Raw genomic sequence first — 15498 nt, forward strand, 5'->3', positions numbered from 1 at the left:
TCATAAGCACGGTTAAAATCATAATTTGTCTGCTTACTTTCTTCTATATTATCTTTTTCTGCATTATCTTCTTTAATCTCTCTCATCATTTTAGCATAATTGAAATTATTATAAACTTCATTGTTACATTTTATTCTTTTTTTATTTACTTTTCTCTTATAATCCATGTCTATATACTAATTTTTTATGAGTAACAAATTCACATGGATAGCTTTTGTTTCAGCTGTAAAATAATGGAAATTAGTTTTAAAAGTATTTTTTCTCTTTTTTAAAAAATATACATCAATCAATTTATCGTTTTGTTTTTAAATCCTTCTACTTGCTTAGGTTGAATTACAAATGTTGTCCCAGGAAAATCGTAATAATTTTCATATTTTTTATAATTCGAGACTCAATACGCATTTTTACTTGCAGGATGTAGTGCCAACAAAATGGTCTATTTAAAACATTGGTGATTGAAATTCTCAACATAAACGCAACCTTTTTTTTTAAATAATAGAACTGAGTAGTTCTTGTGTTAGAGCTTCTATTCATAACTTGATATTTATTTTCGTTTACTACTTAGTTTAAAATGAAGCGTAGAGTCTACGCAGAATTTTGTTCTTGGGATTGATCAATGTCGGTAGCAATAGGTTTCTGAACATTACTTTTGAACCATTCAAGCAAGTCAGTTGTAAGAAAAATACATTTTGGTTCAGTAGTAAAATACTTAACTTTAGTAGTCTTCGTATCATTTTTAACTCAGACAAATTCTGCTTCTCAAAATGTAATATTTTTTAAAGCACGCTGCTGATTCAGAATTTCTGGCACTTTAAAAACAAATTTTTTTTAGTGGAGTTTAGAAATTGTACTACATGTAAGTGCTTGCTGTTCACAATAATAAAAGTACTTAAACGACCCTAAAACGCACTATCAGGTTTTTTTACACCACAGCAGCATCATCGTCATCATGGCTTAATGTAGTATTAATATATTCGTGAATTCACAATTAAAAAAAAATGTTTCTAAAAAAGTTGTCTCGAGACATTTAATATTTACAATTTTTGCCTTATGTGCGACTATAATTTTACACATTGCTTATAGTTTTTAAAGCTTTCATGCACTATTACACTATTATCAATTATATCTTGAATTTTTTTTGTATTTTCACTATTCAGTAGTCGTTGCGATACGATAAAAAATTATAATACACGTATTGTGTATAAAAAGATGTTGTAAGTAAACATTAATGTTAGTTGGCTCATAGTTGTATTAGCTTGAAGATGGCTACATACGTGATTAGTATTTAATGCTTTGATACTATATTTTACGAGTTCATTTTTAAAAAAAAAGCAATTCTACCTTTAGAGGAAGAAGATTTTATACCGACAGTATTTCTTTTCGAGCCCCTACCCCCTCCACCGCTGGGATCAGCTGAAGCCTTGAAATGGACATGAAAATCGATGGTTAGAACGTGATTGCCATGGTCTCGTTTGGGACTCTAGAGAAGTGCCCTATAAAAATTTAATCGTTAGTTTCAGTTTATTATATAAGAGGATGACGTAATTTATGTTATAGGACTTGAAAAACCGAAATGCCGTCGTCAAGTGCTCTTCAGTAGGTATATGATTCATAAAATTCAATGTTCACTAAATAAAAGATAATAAACAAAAAAACCAAAGATCTTTTTTTTCCCTCTTAGATTCACTTATAACTTTGAAAAACGTTTGTCCCTAAAACAATTTAACATGATTTATGTGACATGTACACATTATACATTTAAATCAGCCTATTGTGTTTTTAAGAATGCTGCAGCTATAAAAAAATGTGTATTAAAAAAGAAATACGCTTACCGATCAACTATCTTTGATATAAAGTTGATGTATAAGAATGAAAAAAAAAAATAATGATAAAAAAACTCATTCGCAGAAGCGTTAGCCAGACTTAGGGCAGGGCTGGCAAAATTTGTTGAGAGAACCGATTCTTATAAAATTGAATTAATGCTTATCAATAAAATGATCATGAAAATTATTTATATGTGTTGATTTTTTTCTCTATCGTCTTATATTGCTTTGGTCATCTTCCTTAGGCAAGATACTGATGTCTGAGCACGATAAGCTGCTCCAAGGACTGCGTGTGCAGGCACGATTCTTAGCTTAACTGTTAATTGCTCTGGTTATCCAAGTTCAATCTGGCTACTAGAATGCTATCGCAGTGAGAAACAATATTTCATGCACAAATCTGTCTGGGGAAAGTTTGTCCAACATCCGGCACTATTGCAAAAAGCACGAAAAAGCTTGTGCAATAGCACGACTGATCCAGCACATCATTATCACGCGCATAAAGACATACATGCTTGTACACATGTGTACATTTTTCATGCATGCGCTTAGGTAAGTGGTCAAAGGTGCAAATCCCAAAGCTAGTCTGGTAAACAATCTGACACTCGAAAGGGGGAGTGCAGACAAGCTCGTGCAAAGCATTGCTGACCACTGAGCTCTCACACACATGCGCATACATATGTGCACTACTCGCGGCACTTTCCTTCACTCGGAGTGGTGACAGCCACCTAGTTAGAAAGGAAGCCTCATATCCTTGCTCTACAGGTCCCAGGGAAAAAGGGGTAGGTGGGCCAGAACACTTCCAGTATACCTACGGCCGACGTTGCTTGAATTGATTCGCTGTCAATATTTATTCATCGCTTTAAAATTTATAATCAGTGTGATTAAGGAATCTTTAGGGATTTTATTTTTGATATTAATAATTCATTCAGAAAACGCATATTTGGCTGTTTTTTTGATTTTTATAAACAACAAAGTGATCGGTTAAAATTTTTTTAAGACTTATATAGTAGATATTTTCAAAACCGCTAACTTATTCTACTTAAGTATTGATCTAATACCGTTAGCAAAAATTGTACAACCAGAAAACAAAGAAAAAATTGGTTTTTATCTTCTCTTTTACTATATTCTTGATAAAAATGCTAGTGACAGGAGTATGAAAATTTCATTGGAAATAGGTAAGAGTATCTTTTAATTTTCGTATATCCAGTAAGTATTGTTTAGAGAACTTGCAAAAATTTTGCTTTGACATGAGAGAAAGCTGTAGGAACTTTTTTTCCAGAGTAAAGGCTCATTTTTTGACAACTCTGACGTAAAAACTAATATGCAGTTACTACTATTGACAAAATATGAGAGGTGTATTGTGGATTTGGGTCTACAGTGGAGCGTTTAAATGGTTTTGATACGTAATAATTACAACTTACGTTTTGTAAATCTTTTATTTTTAAAGCGTTCCCGTGCCTTACCAAAAAAAATGTAAAAAAGTTAAAGTGTTAGATGGCTTAGTACTAATCATATTTTTCTTGAAGCTGAGTTTTCTAAAGTGACCTTAAGCTAAGTTTGACTTTTTTTTTTTTTTTTTTTTTAATTTTCTCAAAAATTGATTTTCAAATAGTCTTTTTTACAGCATTTTCATGATAAGTGGACTGAGTATAGAAAAAATATAGTTCTTGTCCTTATCAAAGACAAAATTTATTTCTGTGCAGTTTGTTTGAGTAGACATGAAATAGTATAATTTATAAAGTTATTAAATAAATGAATTTTAACTTGCTTAAAATCAGCGAAAAAAATATAAACTTTAAGCAAAATGAAACCACATTTGTCGGGGATCTTTTTTTGTGGTACTGTGTTTTATAACGCTAAATAAGTGAATAGAGTATGACTTAAATGATGTGTATGTTAATAACTTTTTTCTTTTAGAAAGAAAGTGCTAAAAAAATGTAGTGTACAATATTTTTGTACTACAGTGTATTGTCCAAACTCATGTAAATACTTTTTCGATCTTGTTTTTTCGCCAAGTAAGTCTTTTTCCAAACAAATTCTTGGCTAACATTAAATTGATGTTTTTTTTCTATCGCCTTGGATATGTGTTCTTAAAAGTTGTTCCGAGATTATTGATTTGTCCTACGTTATCGATGGGGTCAATTCAATTTTTTTTCCGTAAATCATTAATTATTTAATAACTATTTATTTTATAAAAATGGAAGCGTTCACTCATATTTTTGATATTTTAATGAATAAATCAACCTTAGACTTAGAGATATTAATTAAAAATCAAAGGGGACACATAAAAAATTAGACTCAAAAGTGGTAGAGCTCGGTCCATAACTAATAGCCATGTCTAATTGGAAAAGTAAAAAATATGCAAAAACTCTTTTTCTTACATTTAAACATCGATCATTACCTTATTATTTTAGACTAAAACAAGCATTTATTAATCGATAGGATATGCAACAAGCTTATTAAAAGTAAAATCTTGTGCAGCATTTCCATTATGTAAGGTCAGGAATTATTTTCAATAAAAATTTTTGGAAAGAAAAAAGTAGTCGCATATTCTTAGTTCAACAAAAAAATTAAGCTAGGTTTTGTCGAAAATCATTGCAAATTTCAGAAAAAAAGCAAGAAATGTTGTTATACCTCATTAATTTGACATCTGGTTTTCAATTTTACTGCTTGAATTTTTAATACATCTCGCCGAGTTTGAGCTAAATTTGTTTTTTATTAATATTAAGAGTCATCACTCACATTGTTTTTTATGGGACAGCTAGTTATTGAATAATTGCCGTCGTAAAGATAAATATTAACTTAACTATATTAAAATTCCAGGAAAAATTAAATTATTACTGTACTGTCCTTAAAAATCATGTAAATACTATTATTTTCAAACGTTTTTACTGTCTTCCTCACACAATGTCAAGTATCTTTCATTTTCCAGTTAAAGCAATCCGTGTTGTAAGATTTTACGAGAAGTGTATTAATTATGGTCTCCTTCATTAGTATTTTGATTCAGGTTGCCAAAGAACTTATTATCTGATTTTTAATTGAAAAGGTAATTCTTTCGGATACATCTTCAACCTTTCTAGGCTTCCTTTCTTGCTAGCTTTTTAATAACGTCACTATCAGTTTAAAATAAGTCGTTTTGATAAGTTAGATCGTTCATTGAAACAATTCTTTTGTTAAACCGAATTAAGTCTCGCTTGTGCTTGAAATGATCGCTGAGCCCTGTAACTATTAGTCTCTAAGATGGGTAAAGCTTGTCTCGAAACCTTGTATATTTGTAAAAGTAGAGAAGAAAACAAAGGTAAAAGCATCAAGATAATAAAAGTTTCGTAAGCTGCAGTTGATTAATCATTTTATAATGCATTGTTATGTTTACATATTTCTTTGCTCAAATAAATTTTTGTACTAATAGAATTCTTTTGTCTAGGATTTGATCATATTTCCAGATGATTGTGAATTTAAGCGTGTATCACAGTGTAAGACGGGAAGAGTTTACTTACTAAAATTTAAATCTTCAAGCAGAAAAATATTTTTTTGGTTACAGGTATGTTTCATTTTTATTTTCATTGTAAATAAATTAAAATTCGTTTATCAACCAAATAAAAATCATATTAAATCCAAAATAAAAAAACTTGGCTGAAATAATTTTCAGTTTGGTATCAACGTATTTTCATAACTTTGTTAAAAGTTATCGTAATTATGCTGTTAACATTGTTAATGACATTGATCTGTCAAAAATTTTGCTACGTTTTTTTTTTCATTTTTACATTATTTGTATGACTAAAGAGATATAGTTTTCGTTTGTTGGAAATCAGCCTTTTGCTTTAAATCTCGTTCAGTTTTGCTGTGAGTCATGTATCACTGTTTTTTGGTAATGTTATAAGAAGCTTCTCCCAATGACCTAGTTAACGGAGGCATAAACATATATTTATTTTAATGTTATACATATTGCTACGGTCTTTCGTTATTCGTAAATTATTTTTATAAATGAATACCAGCCTTAGGCTTAAAAAACTGGTTTATTTTTACTTACGATGCGATTTCTTTTTAAAATGATTTTGTTGACTTAATGATTCATTTACATACGTTTATATTGTTGCATACCAATGAGACTTAGCATTTTTGCACACTCGGTATTTTTACCCTTGCGAACAAAAACGTTTTTTTTTTATCGTCCTGTTAGACTTTAAACGGTTTGAAAATACTTTTACTTAAGATACGTTTCTTTACCTTACCAGTTTTGTAAAAACTTGGTACTTGAAATAGAATGCATGGTTTTATTACGTAGTGTTAAATTATTATTGCTTAACATTTTATGAGATTATTAAGGTAAATTTAAAGGTAAAATTTACAAACTCAATTTTTATTATCACTAGAGGGAACATGCAACATAAATTTTTTTAGCATAGGCTTCCATTGTAGATTTAAATATCTTTGGTCGTGTTTTCGTATTCTCTACGTCTCTATTTTTTAGTTTTTGATTTTTGTAACTGTACATCTACTAGCATACCCCCTTTATTTTAAGTCTGCATCTTATGTTTCTTATATTTTATCTTCAAAACTATCTTTAAGTAGTTATTTTTCCACTTTGATTTACATTGTTATCTTTGAAACTATTTTTTCTACTGCAGTAGCTGCATTACTCAAATCCTAAAGTTAGAACATTTCTGGCTCTCTCTTATTGTTACTTCTAATGTATGGTACTTTTTTTTTGACAGGGTAAGCATTTGACACGTTAGAATTGTACACGTAATAGTTGTACGTAAAATCAGAAGCAATAAATTTTCTACACATCACATCATAATTGTACATTCAGTAAATTTCCATCATCTAGATTGATCACGTAGTAATTGAATACATTTCATTTCTACACAAGGAAAAAAATTATTAAAACTTTACATTAAATATCTTACACATTTAATAATAAGCATCACTAACAGGAGTGTCGTTGGTTCAGTGGTAAGCATACTTAGTACTGATACAACACTTTTCTGGAGTTAGTAAGTTTAATTTCTGGTGAGTGCAGATTTTTTCGAAGGGCTGTTTTTATTGGAAAAGTTTCTACGAATTCCTGGCTGTTTCGGGGTAGGTTTTTCCGTAGAATTTCCCTTCAAAGGGATTCCAGGATCTTTTTCTCGCTCTACAGGTTTTCAGGCCTGGGTAAATGTATAACACTATTAGGGCTAAGGTACGGATTAGCTTATCCGATGCCAGGTGCCAGAAGTTGCTGTCCTTACCGGTAAAAAGTGCTTCCTGAAGAATAGGGCTTCTCCGGAGATGCTCATAAGCCTTATAGTGTGATTGAATTAAGTTTTCAGCAATAAAAACCTCAGACTAGTTGAAAAAAACACGTTGTAGAAAATTAAACCATGCCAATCGATTGTAATTAAATCGAACAAATAATATTTTCCTTTAGGGCTTCAAAAAAAATGGTAAAAATGGTAAAATACGGTTTTTAGTGTCGGCAATGAACACCAATATATATAGCTTACAAAATAATAAACAGCATAGGTATTTTCTGCGCACGTTAGTAAGGCGCATGATAGGCGATGAGCCGCCGTAGTTGCCGATGCAAAGGCTACGTTTACTTTCCGAAGCTTGGCTCCGGTGTTATCAAGGATTACGTTTAAACTGCAAACTCTCTTAAAAAAAATATACGATATTTTTGAAACGAATGACCAATTTCCGCGTTTCAAAATAATTTAATACTTGAGTGAGCTGTCGAGTAACTATCAATAAATATGATTCCTCAAAAAAATTGCATCTAACATAATTAAGTTTTTTTAGGCCGTTTTGTTTAAGTACCTTTTTTTGCATTAAGCTGCGTTTTTAAAAACTGTCCATCCGATTTCGCCGAATTTAAGTGTGGTTATTGAAGATTCCCAAGGCTACAACTCTGCCAAATTTTAGCTCTTAATGCGTTTTGCGGAAAAACGATCAAACACACACACACACACATATACATCCCATTATCTATGGATATAGATTGATATATATATATATATATATATATATATGAGTACATACCCCTATATTACATAATTGTATTGACGAAAGTGAGTCGCACCCCCTCCGCTTCCTTTTAGCTCTCCGTCGATTCTCATAGTTATTTGCTTGTTTTCATGTCATACGTGATCAATAGTTATTTACGTAAAAAGTGCGGAAAAGACGATTTCCCGCACGAGTAGTAATTAACTCACACGAGTGGCTGGAGTTGACGGGAACAAGTACCAGTTGAGAATACAAGTGCGTAGCACGAGTGTGATCGCAAGGTTACGAGTTACCGTCACCGGCCACGAGTGCGAGTCCATCACACAAGTGCGGAAAATCGTCCCGCACGAGTTGCGTACAAGTTTTTTTCGCAATGTGTGAGGAAAATAGGTACAAAATAAGTATGAATTTTGATTTCCAGTGTGTAGCAAAATTTTTTTCGGTGTGTGGCAGAACCTTTTCCGCACACTGTGCGGCAAAAACCTTTGCCGCACACCTTTGTCGCACACTATGTGAAAAAATCGATTTTCCACACTAATACCAGTGCGAAAAACACCCATTTCCCGTACACTATTGCGAAAAATATATTTAAGTAACCGCCCCCGTGCTTATATATATATATATGAATGGCTCTGCCCCCCTGCTCACTCCACGCGCCAACCCCCCCTTTTATTGTGTTATAAATGTAATTTTTTCAAAATAAGGTTTGTATTAATATTTTTTTTAGCCTTAAAAAATAATAAAATTAATTGTTAGTATGTAAATAACATGTTAAAGTATATTTTACAAAATTCGGAAGACTATGGCATTTTTCGAAAATACTTAAGAATAAATTTTCTACGCTGGAGATTGATTACTAGTCTGCTTTCAAGGAAATATGAAGAACGTGCTGCCAATTTTAAATGAAAGTGGTAAAGTCTATATAGACAGAGAGATGTGCTCTTGACTTTTTGTTGGTGAGCTTCATTATTTCTACTAGTGGCCTCCTTTTTTAAATGGGCTGTTTATCCTGTATGTGTCAATAGATATTTCTAAGCTCTCATAACTATACATGCCCCCTGCGAGCTCTACGCACCAATCCCCGTAATTGCAAGTTCGATTTACGAAATATGGCAAAAACCCTGAATACTAATAATTGTTACTTAAAATTTATTTATAAAAAAATTGTTTAGTAATCATAATTAATTACATGAATTTTTAACAATCACTTTTTATTCTCCCTGACTAATAAAAGTTATTTCTGTAGGATTAGTAGAACACGATTTTCAAAACGATATAATTTTTTAAGAAGCATGTAACGTTATGCTGCCTTTTCAACTACGAAAATTTTTCGCATGGTTTGTCATGTCTGAAAATTATTTTGGTAAAATTATTTGAAACAAATACAAAAAATTTTTCATTAAAAATTGTAAAGATGATCAAAATCAAGCTCTTTTTCATTTTAGCGGAAATTTTTAATTCTAAAAATATGACTTGTAAAAATTTCAGTTTACCAGAACCAACAGAAACGATAAAAAAAGATATTGATATTGACAATGATGTAAGAATATTTTGTAAACATAAATTTCATGAAATGTTTTCAGAACTCAGTCATGATCAACGTCGAATTTTCCGAAAAATTATGAAATTTGAAAAAAAAACTTTTTCATCGATGGTCCTGGTGGATCTAAGAAAACTTTTCTATACAAAACATTAATTTATTATTTCATTTTAATAAAGAAAAAAAATTCTTACAATGGCTTGTCCAGGTATTGCTTCTATTCTGCTCCCAAAGGGAATGACCACTTGAAGAACTTTTAGCCTTTCTTTAGACTGAAGCACTATAGAAAGTGCACTGTTCCAGTTTGAGCCAGATCAATAAAAATTACCTAATGTAGAAGTAATTATTTGGGATAAAGCTTCCATAATACCGGAAAAAGCGTTAGAAATCGTTGATAGGACTTAAAAAGTTTTATCTTGTAGTAATAAACCTTTTGGAAATCAAATAATAATTTTAGGTGGAGACTTTCGTCAAATTCTCCTAGTAGTAAAAAATGGAAGTAAAATTACTATTGTTCAAGAAACCACAAAATTTTTTAATTTTAGGCCTTTACTAAATATTTTTTATTTGAAAAAAAATATACGTTCAACTGATGAAAAATTTTCTTCATTGCTACTGGATATAGAAGACGGCAAAATTGAAACTACAATTCCTCAGACATGGAAAACAAATGATGTAGGTTCTAAAACTTTTAATAATAATGATGATTCTTTTATAAGTAAAGCTATATTAACATCTTACGATAAATACACTCATTTTTTTAACAAAAAAATTTTAAATAATATGGTAGGAACATAAGTAATGTACTATAGTATTGATAGAGCAACCTACAAAGGAGTAGATAAATTAGACGATAATATTTATAGTAATTTTCCTGCAGAACATTTAAACAGTATTATAGAAGGTCTTGCTCCACATTAATTGAATTTTAAAATTAACGCTATTGTTATGTTGGTACGAAACTTAAACATATCTGAAGGAATTTGCAATGGGACATGATTACGAATTAGAAAATTATTTAAATACAACATCGAAGCTGAAGTAATCACAAGTGAAAAAAAAAGAAATAAAGTCTTTATTTCAAACATAACATTACAAATAAACAATTTTTCTTCGCTACCGTTTATATTGTACAGAAAACAATTTCCATTTACCTTAGCTTTTCTTATGACTATCAATAGATTTTAAGGTCAAAGTTTTGATGCCTTAGGAGTATACCTTCAAAAACCATTATTTTCTCATGGGCCATTATGTGTTGCATTGTCCAGATGTAGAAACTCAGAAAAAACTTTCATCCAAATTGAATCAAAAAGCAAATTTGAAATTAAAAATATTGTTTGAAATGAGATTTTAGAGTAACAAAAAAACTATTCCATAGTTTATTACTATTTTTATACTTTTTTGCAAATTTTATCTTTCATCAAAAAAGCAAATTTCAGTACCGTCTAGTACCCAGATTTATGTAATCATAAACAATCCGTTTTTTGTAACATGTTTTCAGATACACTATCATTAATGCAAAATTTTATTATTGGGACTAATGTAACTTAAAACTTTTAAATCAAGAGTGTCTATTATTGCACGAAAAAATTCACACAAAAAAAATTTTCTAATGTGATCTGTGTAGCATTATAATATTAGACAAGAAAAACTTTGCGTCACACAAAGGAATTCCAAAACATTGAAAAAAATTTTAAGTGTTTTAAATGCGAAAAAAGTTTCAAGGGAAATTATCACTCACAGAGATATTTAAAAAATCACGAAAAAAACATTCCATAAAATATTTGTAATAATCGTAGGATAGGTTATGTAAGAGCAGAGCACCTAAAAAGACATTTTAGAGTATGTAATCAAAACAAACATCGTAAGTAAGATAATTGTAACAAAATTTTTTGTTATGGTCAAATAAAATTATATGTGAAAATTAGACCACTTGTAACAGTTAATAAATAAGGCTTTACGAATATATTTACAAGTTATATGGAAAAGCTGCGGCAGAGCTGGTGGGAGTCGGGGGGGGGGGAGCTGGGGGGAGCGGGGCGAAGCTAGCAAAAAAGTAGGATTACTCAAAAAATGCAAAAAAGTGAAAGAATAATTACCTTATTTGGGGGGGAGCTGGGGTTGAGGCAGGAGGAAGTGGAGGGGAGCAAAACCTCTCTCTAACTCTTACGACCATATAATATAGGAAGAAATATACATATATCTATACACTAGTGGGGCTAACGCCCCCCTGCGTGCCAACCCCCTACCTTCCGAATATTTTATAAAAATACATTTTTACAATTTTGTGTATTTATTCTTATTTATTCTTAACTTTTTCAGTTACACGGTAAAGTAATTGTTGGAAAATGATATATATTGAAATACGATAAATTTGACGTCTCCACGTCAAATTTTTAGTAGGAATTTGTGATTTCTAATACATTAAGTTATTTTGAAACATTCAAGTTATTATCTGAAATAAAAAAATACGTAAACTGTTTAATCAAATCCAATATTCTATTCATGTTTATTAATGATATTAAACATACATTAAAATAGGAAAATCAAACGAACTAAATAAAGAAATAGTAGATGAAATTAGTATTTATATAGATGCTAGATATGTAAGTCCAATGGAAGCAGCTTGGAGACTTCAAGAATATCCAATTTGTGGTAGAAGTCATAAAGTTGTAAATCTAGCTGTTCATCTTAAAAATAAACAAAAACTCATATTTGAAGAAAATAATATCAAAAATGTAATAAAAAATTATCAAACACCCCTTACAGCTTGGTTTGAATTAAATAAAGTAGATGATTTTGCAAAATCACTAAATTATGTTAACATTCCAGAACATTACATTTCTGACAATAAACTTAGAATCTGGGAAAAAAGGAAACTTACACTGAAAAATATTGCTATAGGTAGATTAAACATAGTATCTTTAAAAGATTAAGAACGCTTTTTTTAAAACTTATTTTAAATAAATTACATGGGGCTACATCGTTTGAAGACGTTAAAAAACATAATAGAATAATATATAAAACTTTCAGGAAAACTGAATTTGCAATAGGTTTAATAGAACATGATTCTAAAATCGACAATATTTTTAAAGAAGCCATAACAATTATGTTTCCATACCAGTTAAGACAATTTTTTGCTTGGTTTTTGATTTCAGAAAACATTTAAGGAGATAAAATATGAAATGAATATAAGAAATACTTTACGGAAGACTTTGATAATGATAATAATGATTGTGCTCTTCTACATATTAATCAAATTTTGGTATCGGAAGGCAAATCATGTGAGTCTTTTAGTTTACCGACACCAATCATTAGAAACGCTATAAATAATTGCAATATTTAGGAAATATCTTTCAGTAAAAAAATGTTTGATATAATGTACACAAAGTCAAATTAAGATTAAAGAAAAATTTTTAAAACTATTTGTGAACAAGATAAAAAAGTACATTTCATAGATGGTCCTGGTGGATCCGGAAAAACCTACTTATATAAGACACTCATTTATTACTTTATTTCTAGAGGTAAAAATATTTTGTCAATGGCTTGGACAGGAATTGCATCTGTATTGCTACCAGAAGGTATGACCAGTCATAGAACTTTTCGTTTACCTCTAGACTTGGATAATATTAAAAGTGTATTTTTAGAATTTGAAACTAAAAAAAAAATTAAGGAAAGTTGATTGAATAATATGGGACGAGGCTTTTATGATTCCGAAAAAAGCTTTGGAAATCGTAAATAGAACGTTGAGAGACTTGTGTAATACAAAACTTTGCTTTGGTGATAAATTAATGGTATTAGGAGGAGATTTTCGACAAATCCTTCCAGTTATAAAAAACGGTAATAGAACTATCATAATAAAAGAAACTATTAAATCATCATTTTTATGGAACTTCTTTAAAATTGTAGGATTACAAAATAATATCCGTTCTAGTAATAAGGAATTTTCAAAATTATGTTAAGAATTGGAGAAGGGGACATAGAAACATTTAATATTCCTAAATCCTGGATAACAGATAATGTCTGTACCAACATATTTGGTAATTACAGCAACTGTTTTGACAATAACGTCATACTAACTTCACATAATGAATATACTTTTTTTTTAAACAATAAGATTTTAAGTAAATTACATGGGGAAACAAAAACTCATTACAGCATCGATACTGCAACATATAAAGGTGTTGATACATCAGATGATAATATTCATATAAATTTTCCCGTAGAAATGTTAAACAACATTTGTGAAGGCTTGCCACCTCATGAACTTAAATTAAAAATAGGTACAATAGTAATGTTAATTCGAAATTTGAGTATATCAGACGGATTATGTAACGGTACTCGATTGCGAATTACTAAATTACTGAAGTATAACGTAAAAGGCGAAATAGTAACGAGAGAAAAAATTGGTAATAAAGTTTTCATTCCAAGAATTACATTAAATACTGGAAATTCTTCATCATTACCTTTTATTTCATATAGAAAACAATTCCCATTAGTTTTAGCATTTGCTATGACTATAAATAAGTCTCAAAGTCAAAATTTTGATAATGTGAGATTATACCTAACGAAACCTTTATTTTCTTATGATCTATTATACGTGGCTTTATCAAGATGCAAAAATAAAAATGGAATTTTTGTTCAAATCGATAGTGAAAACAGTTTAGAGATTGAAAATATAGTTTGGAAAGAAATTTTTGAATATAATAATGTATCTAATATTCATAACATGATTTAATTATTATTTTTTTATGTATAGGTTAGATTTATTAATTAATAATACATATCATGAATGTATATCGTGTTCATCTATTGTACCAATTTTAGCATTAATTTAAAACAAAATAGAAATGAACGTAAGTCTTCGTGGTTTCATCAGGCTTTATAAGATGACTCATAAAGTGATGCGAAACTTTTATTGTTTATATTAATGATACTCTATATTTAACTTAAGTTTATGTACGTAAATAGAAGAATTGTGTAATTAAGGACTATATAAGTGATGATGATGTAATAATTATGCGCACCAATATATGTGTATATATTATTTTGTTTCAAAATATTGTTAACTCCATATAAATTGGTTTTTAACGTACTTAGTTGTATAAATAATGATGTTTTGCGCAATAACCCCCTATAAATTAATTTATGACTTTAAATTTCTTCTTGACGATGAAATAAATCATGGCAATAAGACAGTTTTGTCTAAAGATGGGGAAAGACGGTAAGATTAAGGTCAGGTTTTAAAGAAGAGGAGTGGGGAGGCAATGGGGGCCATGAAAAAATTCGTGGGGGTCAGTGGGAGGGCCATAGGGGGTAGCTGGGGGAATGTGAGATGTTTTGAGAAAAAATACTATACAATATTTCCATGTGATTTGGTAGGAATGTGGTAATAGACTTTAACACATTGACAGGGCTGGCAAAATGCAACGTTACAAAATGCTAACAAAAAAAGTCAGCTCAATAAAAACTTTATGCTTCCAAAGAAACCAAGGGATCCAGAAAATCGAAATACAATTGATTGTATTTAAGTTTAGCTGATTATAGTATTGTGCAGTAATCTGTAACTATTTGATTAAATATTAAAACATACATTGTTATTTTGATTTCTTGAGGTTTTGTGCATAAGCACACGATCAGTAAGAGCTAATTTAGGAGTGAGAATAAAAACTCCAAAGTCAGGTGTTAGTTTGAGCAACGTTTCGTTGGTCTTAACGCCAACCTCATTAGGCTCAGTCTATATCGTTAAGACGATCGTTACAGACTGTAACGTCTGTAACGATCGTCTTAAAGATATAGACTGAGCCTGATGAGGTTGGCGTTAAGACCAACGAAACGTTGCTCAAACTAACACCTGACTTTGGAGTTTTTATTCTCACTCCTAAATTAGCTCTTACTGATCGTGTGCTTATGCACAAAACCTCAAGAAATCATGGGAACAATTGGGAACAGAATGGCACGTTCAACAAACACCGTAATACATTGATATTATCCCATGAAGCCATACGTGGTTGAACCCCCTGGCTTAAATAAAGACTTATACCATACTTCTATACTATTCATTTAATATTTTGTGGGGGTCGGTGGGGGGGCGGTGGGGCCATGAAAAATTGTGCGGGGGGTCGGTGGGGGGCTGTGGGGTGTTTT

General features: G+C 30.5%; 1 protein-coding gene across 2 annotated transcripts in view; it reads left to right on the forward strand.

Moving 5' to 3' along the window:
• The window catches only part of Rpn13 (regulatory particle non-ATPase 13), a 224564-nt gene that overhangs the window by 82001 nt on the left and 127065 nt on the right, over positions 1-15498 (forward strand). The window contains exon 2 of one of the 2 annotated variants that reach the window (XM_089589198.1): positions 5248-5364. The exons of the other annotated variant lie outside the window; for it this stretch is intronic. Coding sequence (XP_089445324.1) covers positions 5248-5364 — 117 coding nt within the window. The remainder of the gene's footprint in view (positions 1-5247; positions 5365-15498) is intronic. 2 annotated transcript variants of the gene reach the window in all.

Source organism: Copidosoma floridanum, unplaced genomic scaffold (assembly GCF_036245765.1).
Source record: "Copidosoma floridanum isolate Cflo_tuat_1 unplaced genomic scaffold, Cflo_Japanese_pri ptg000008l, whole genome shotgun sequence".
NCBI classification, from domain to species: domain Eukaryota; kingdom Metazoa; phylum Arthropoda; class Insecta; order Hymenoptera; family Encyrtidae; genus Copidosoma; species Copidosoma floridanum.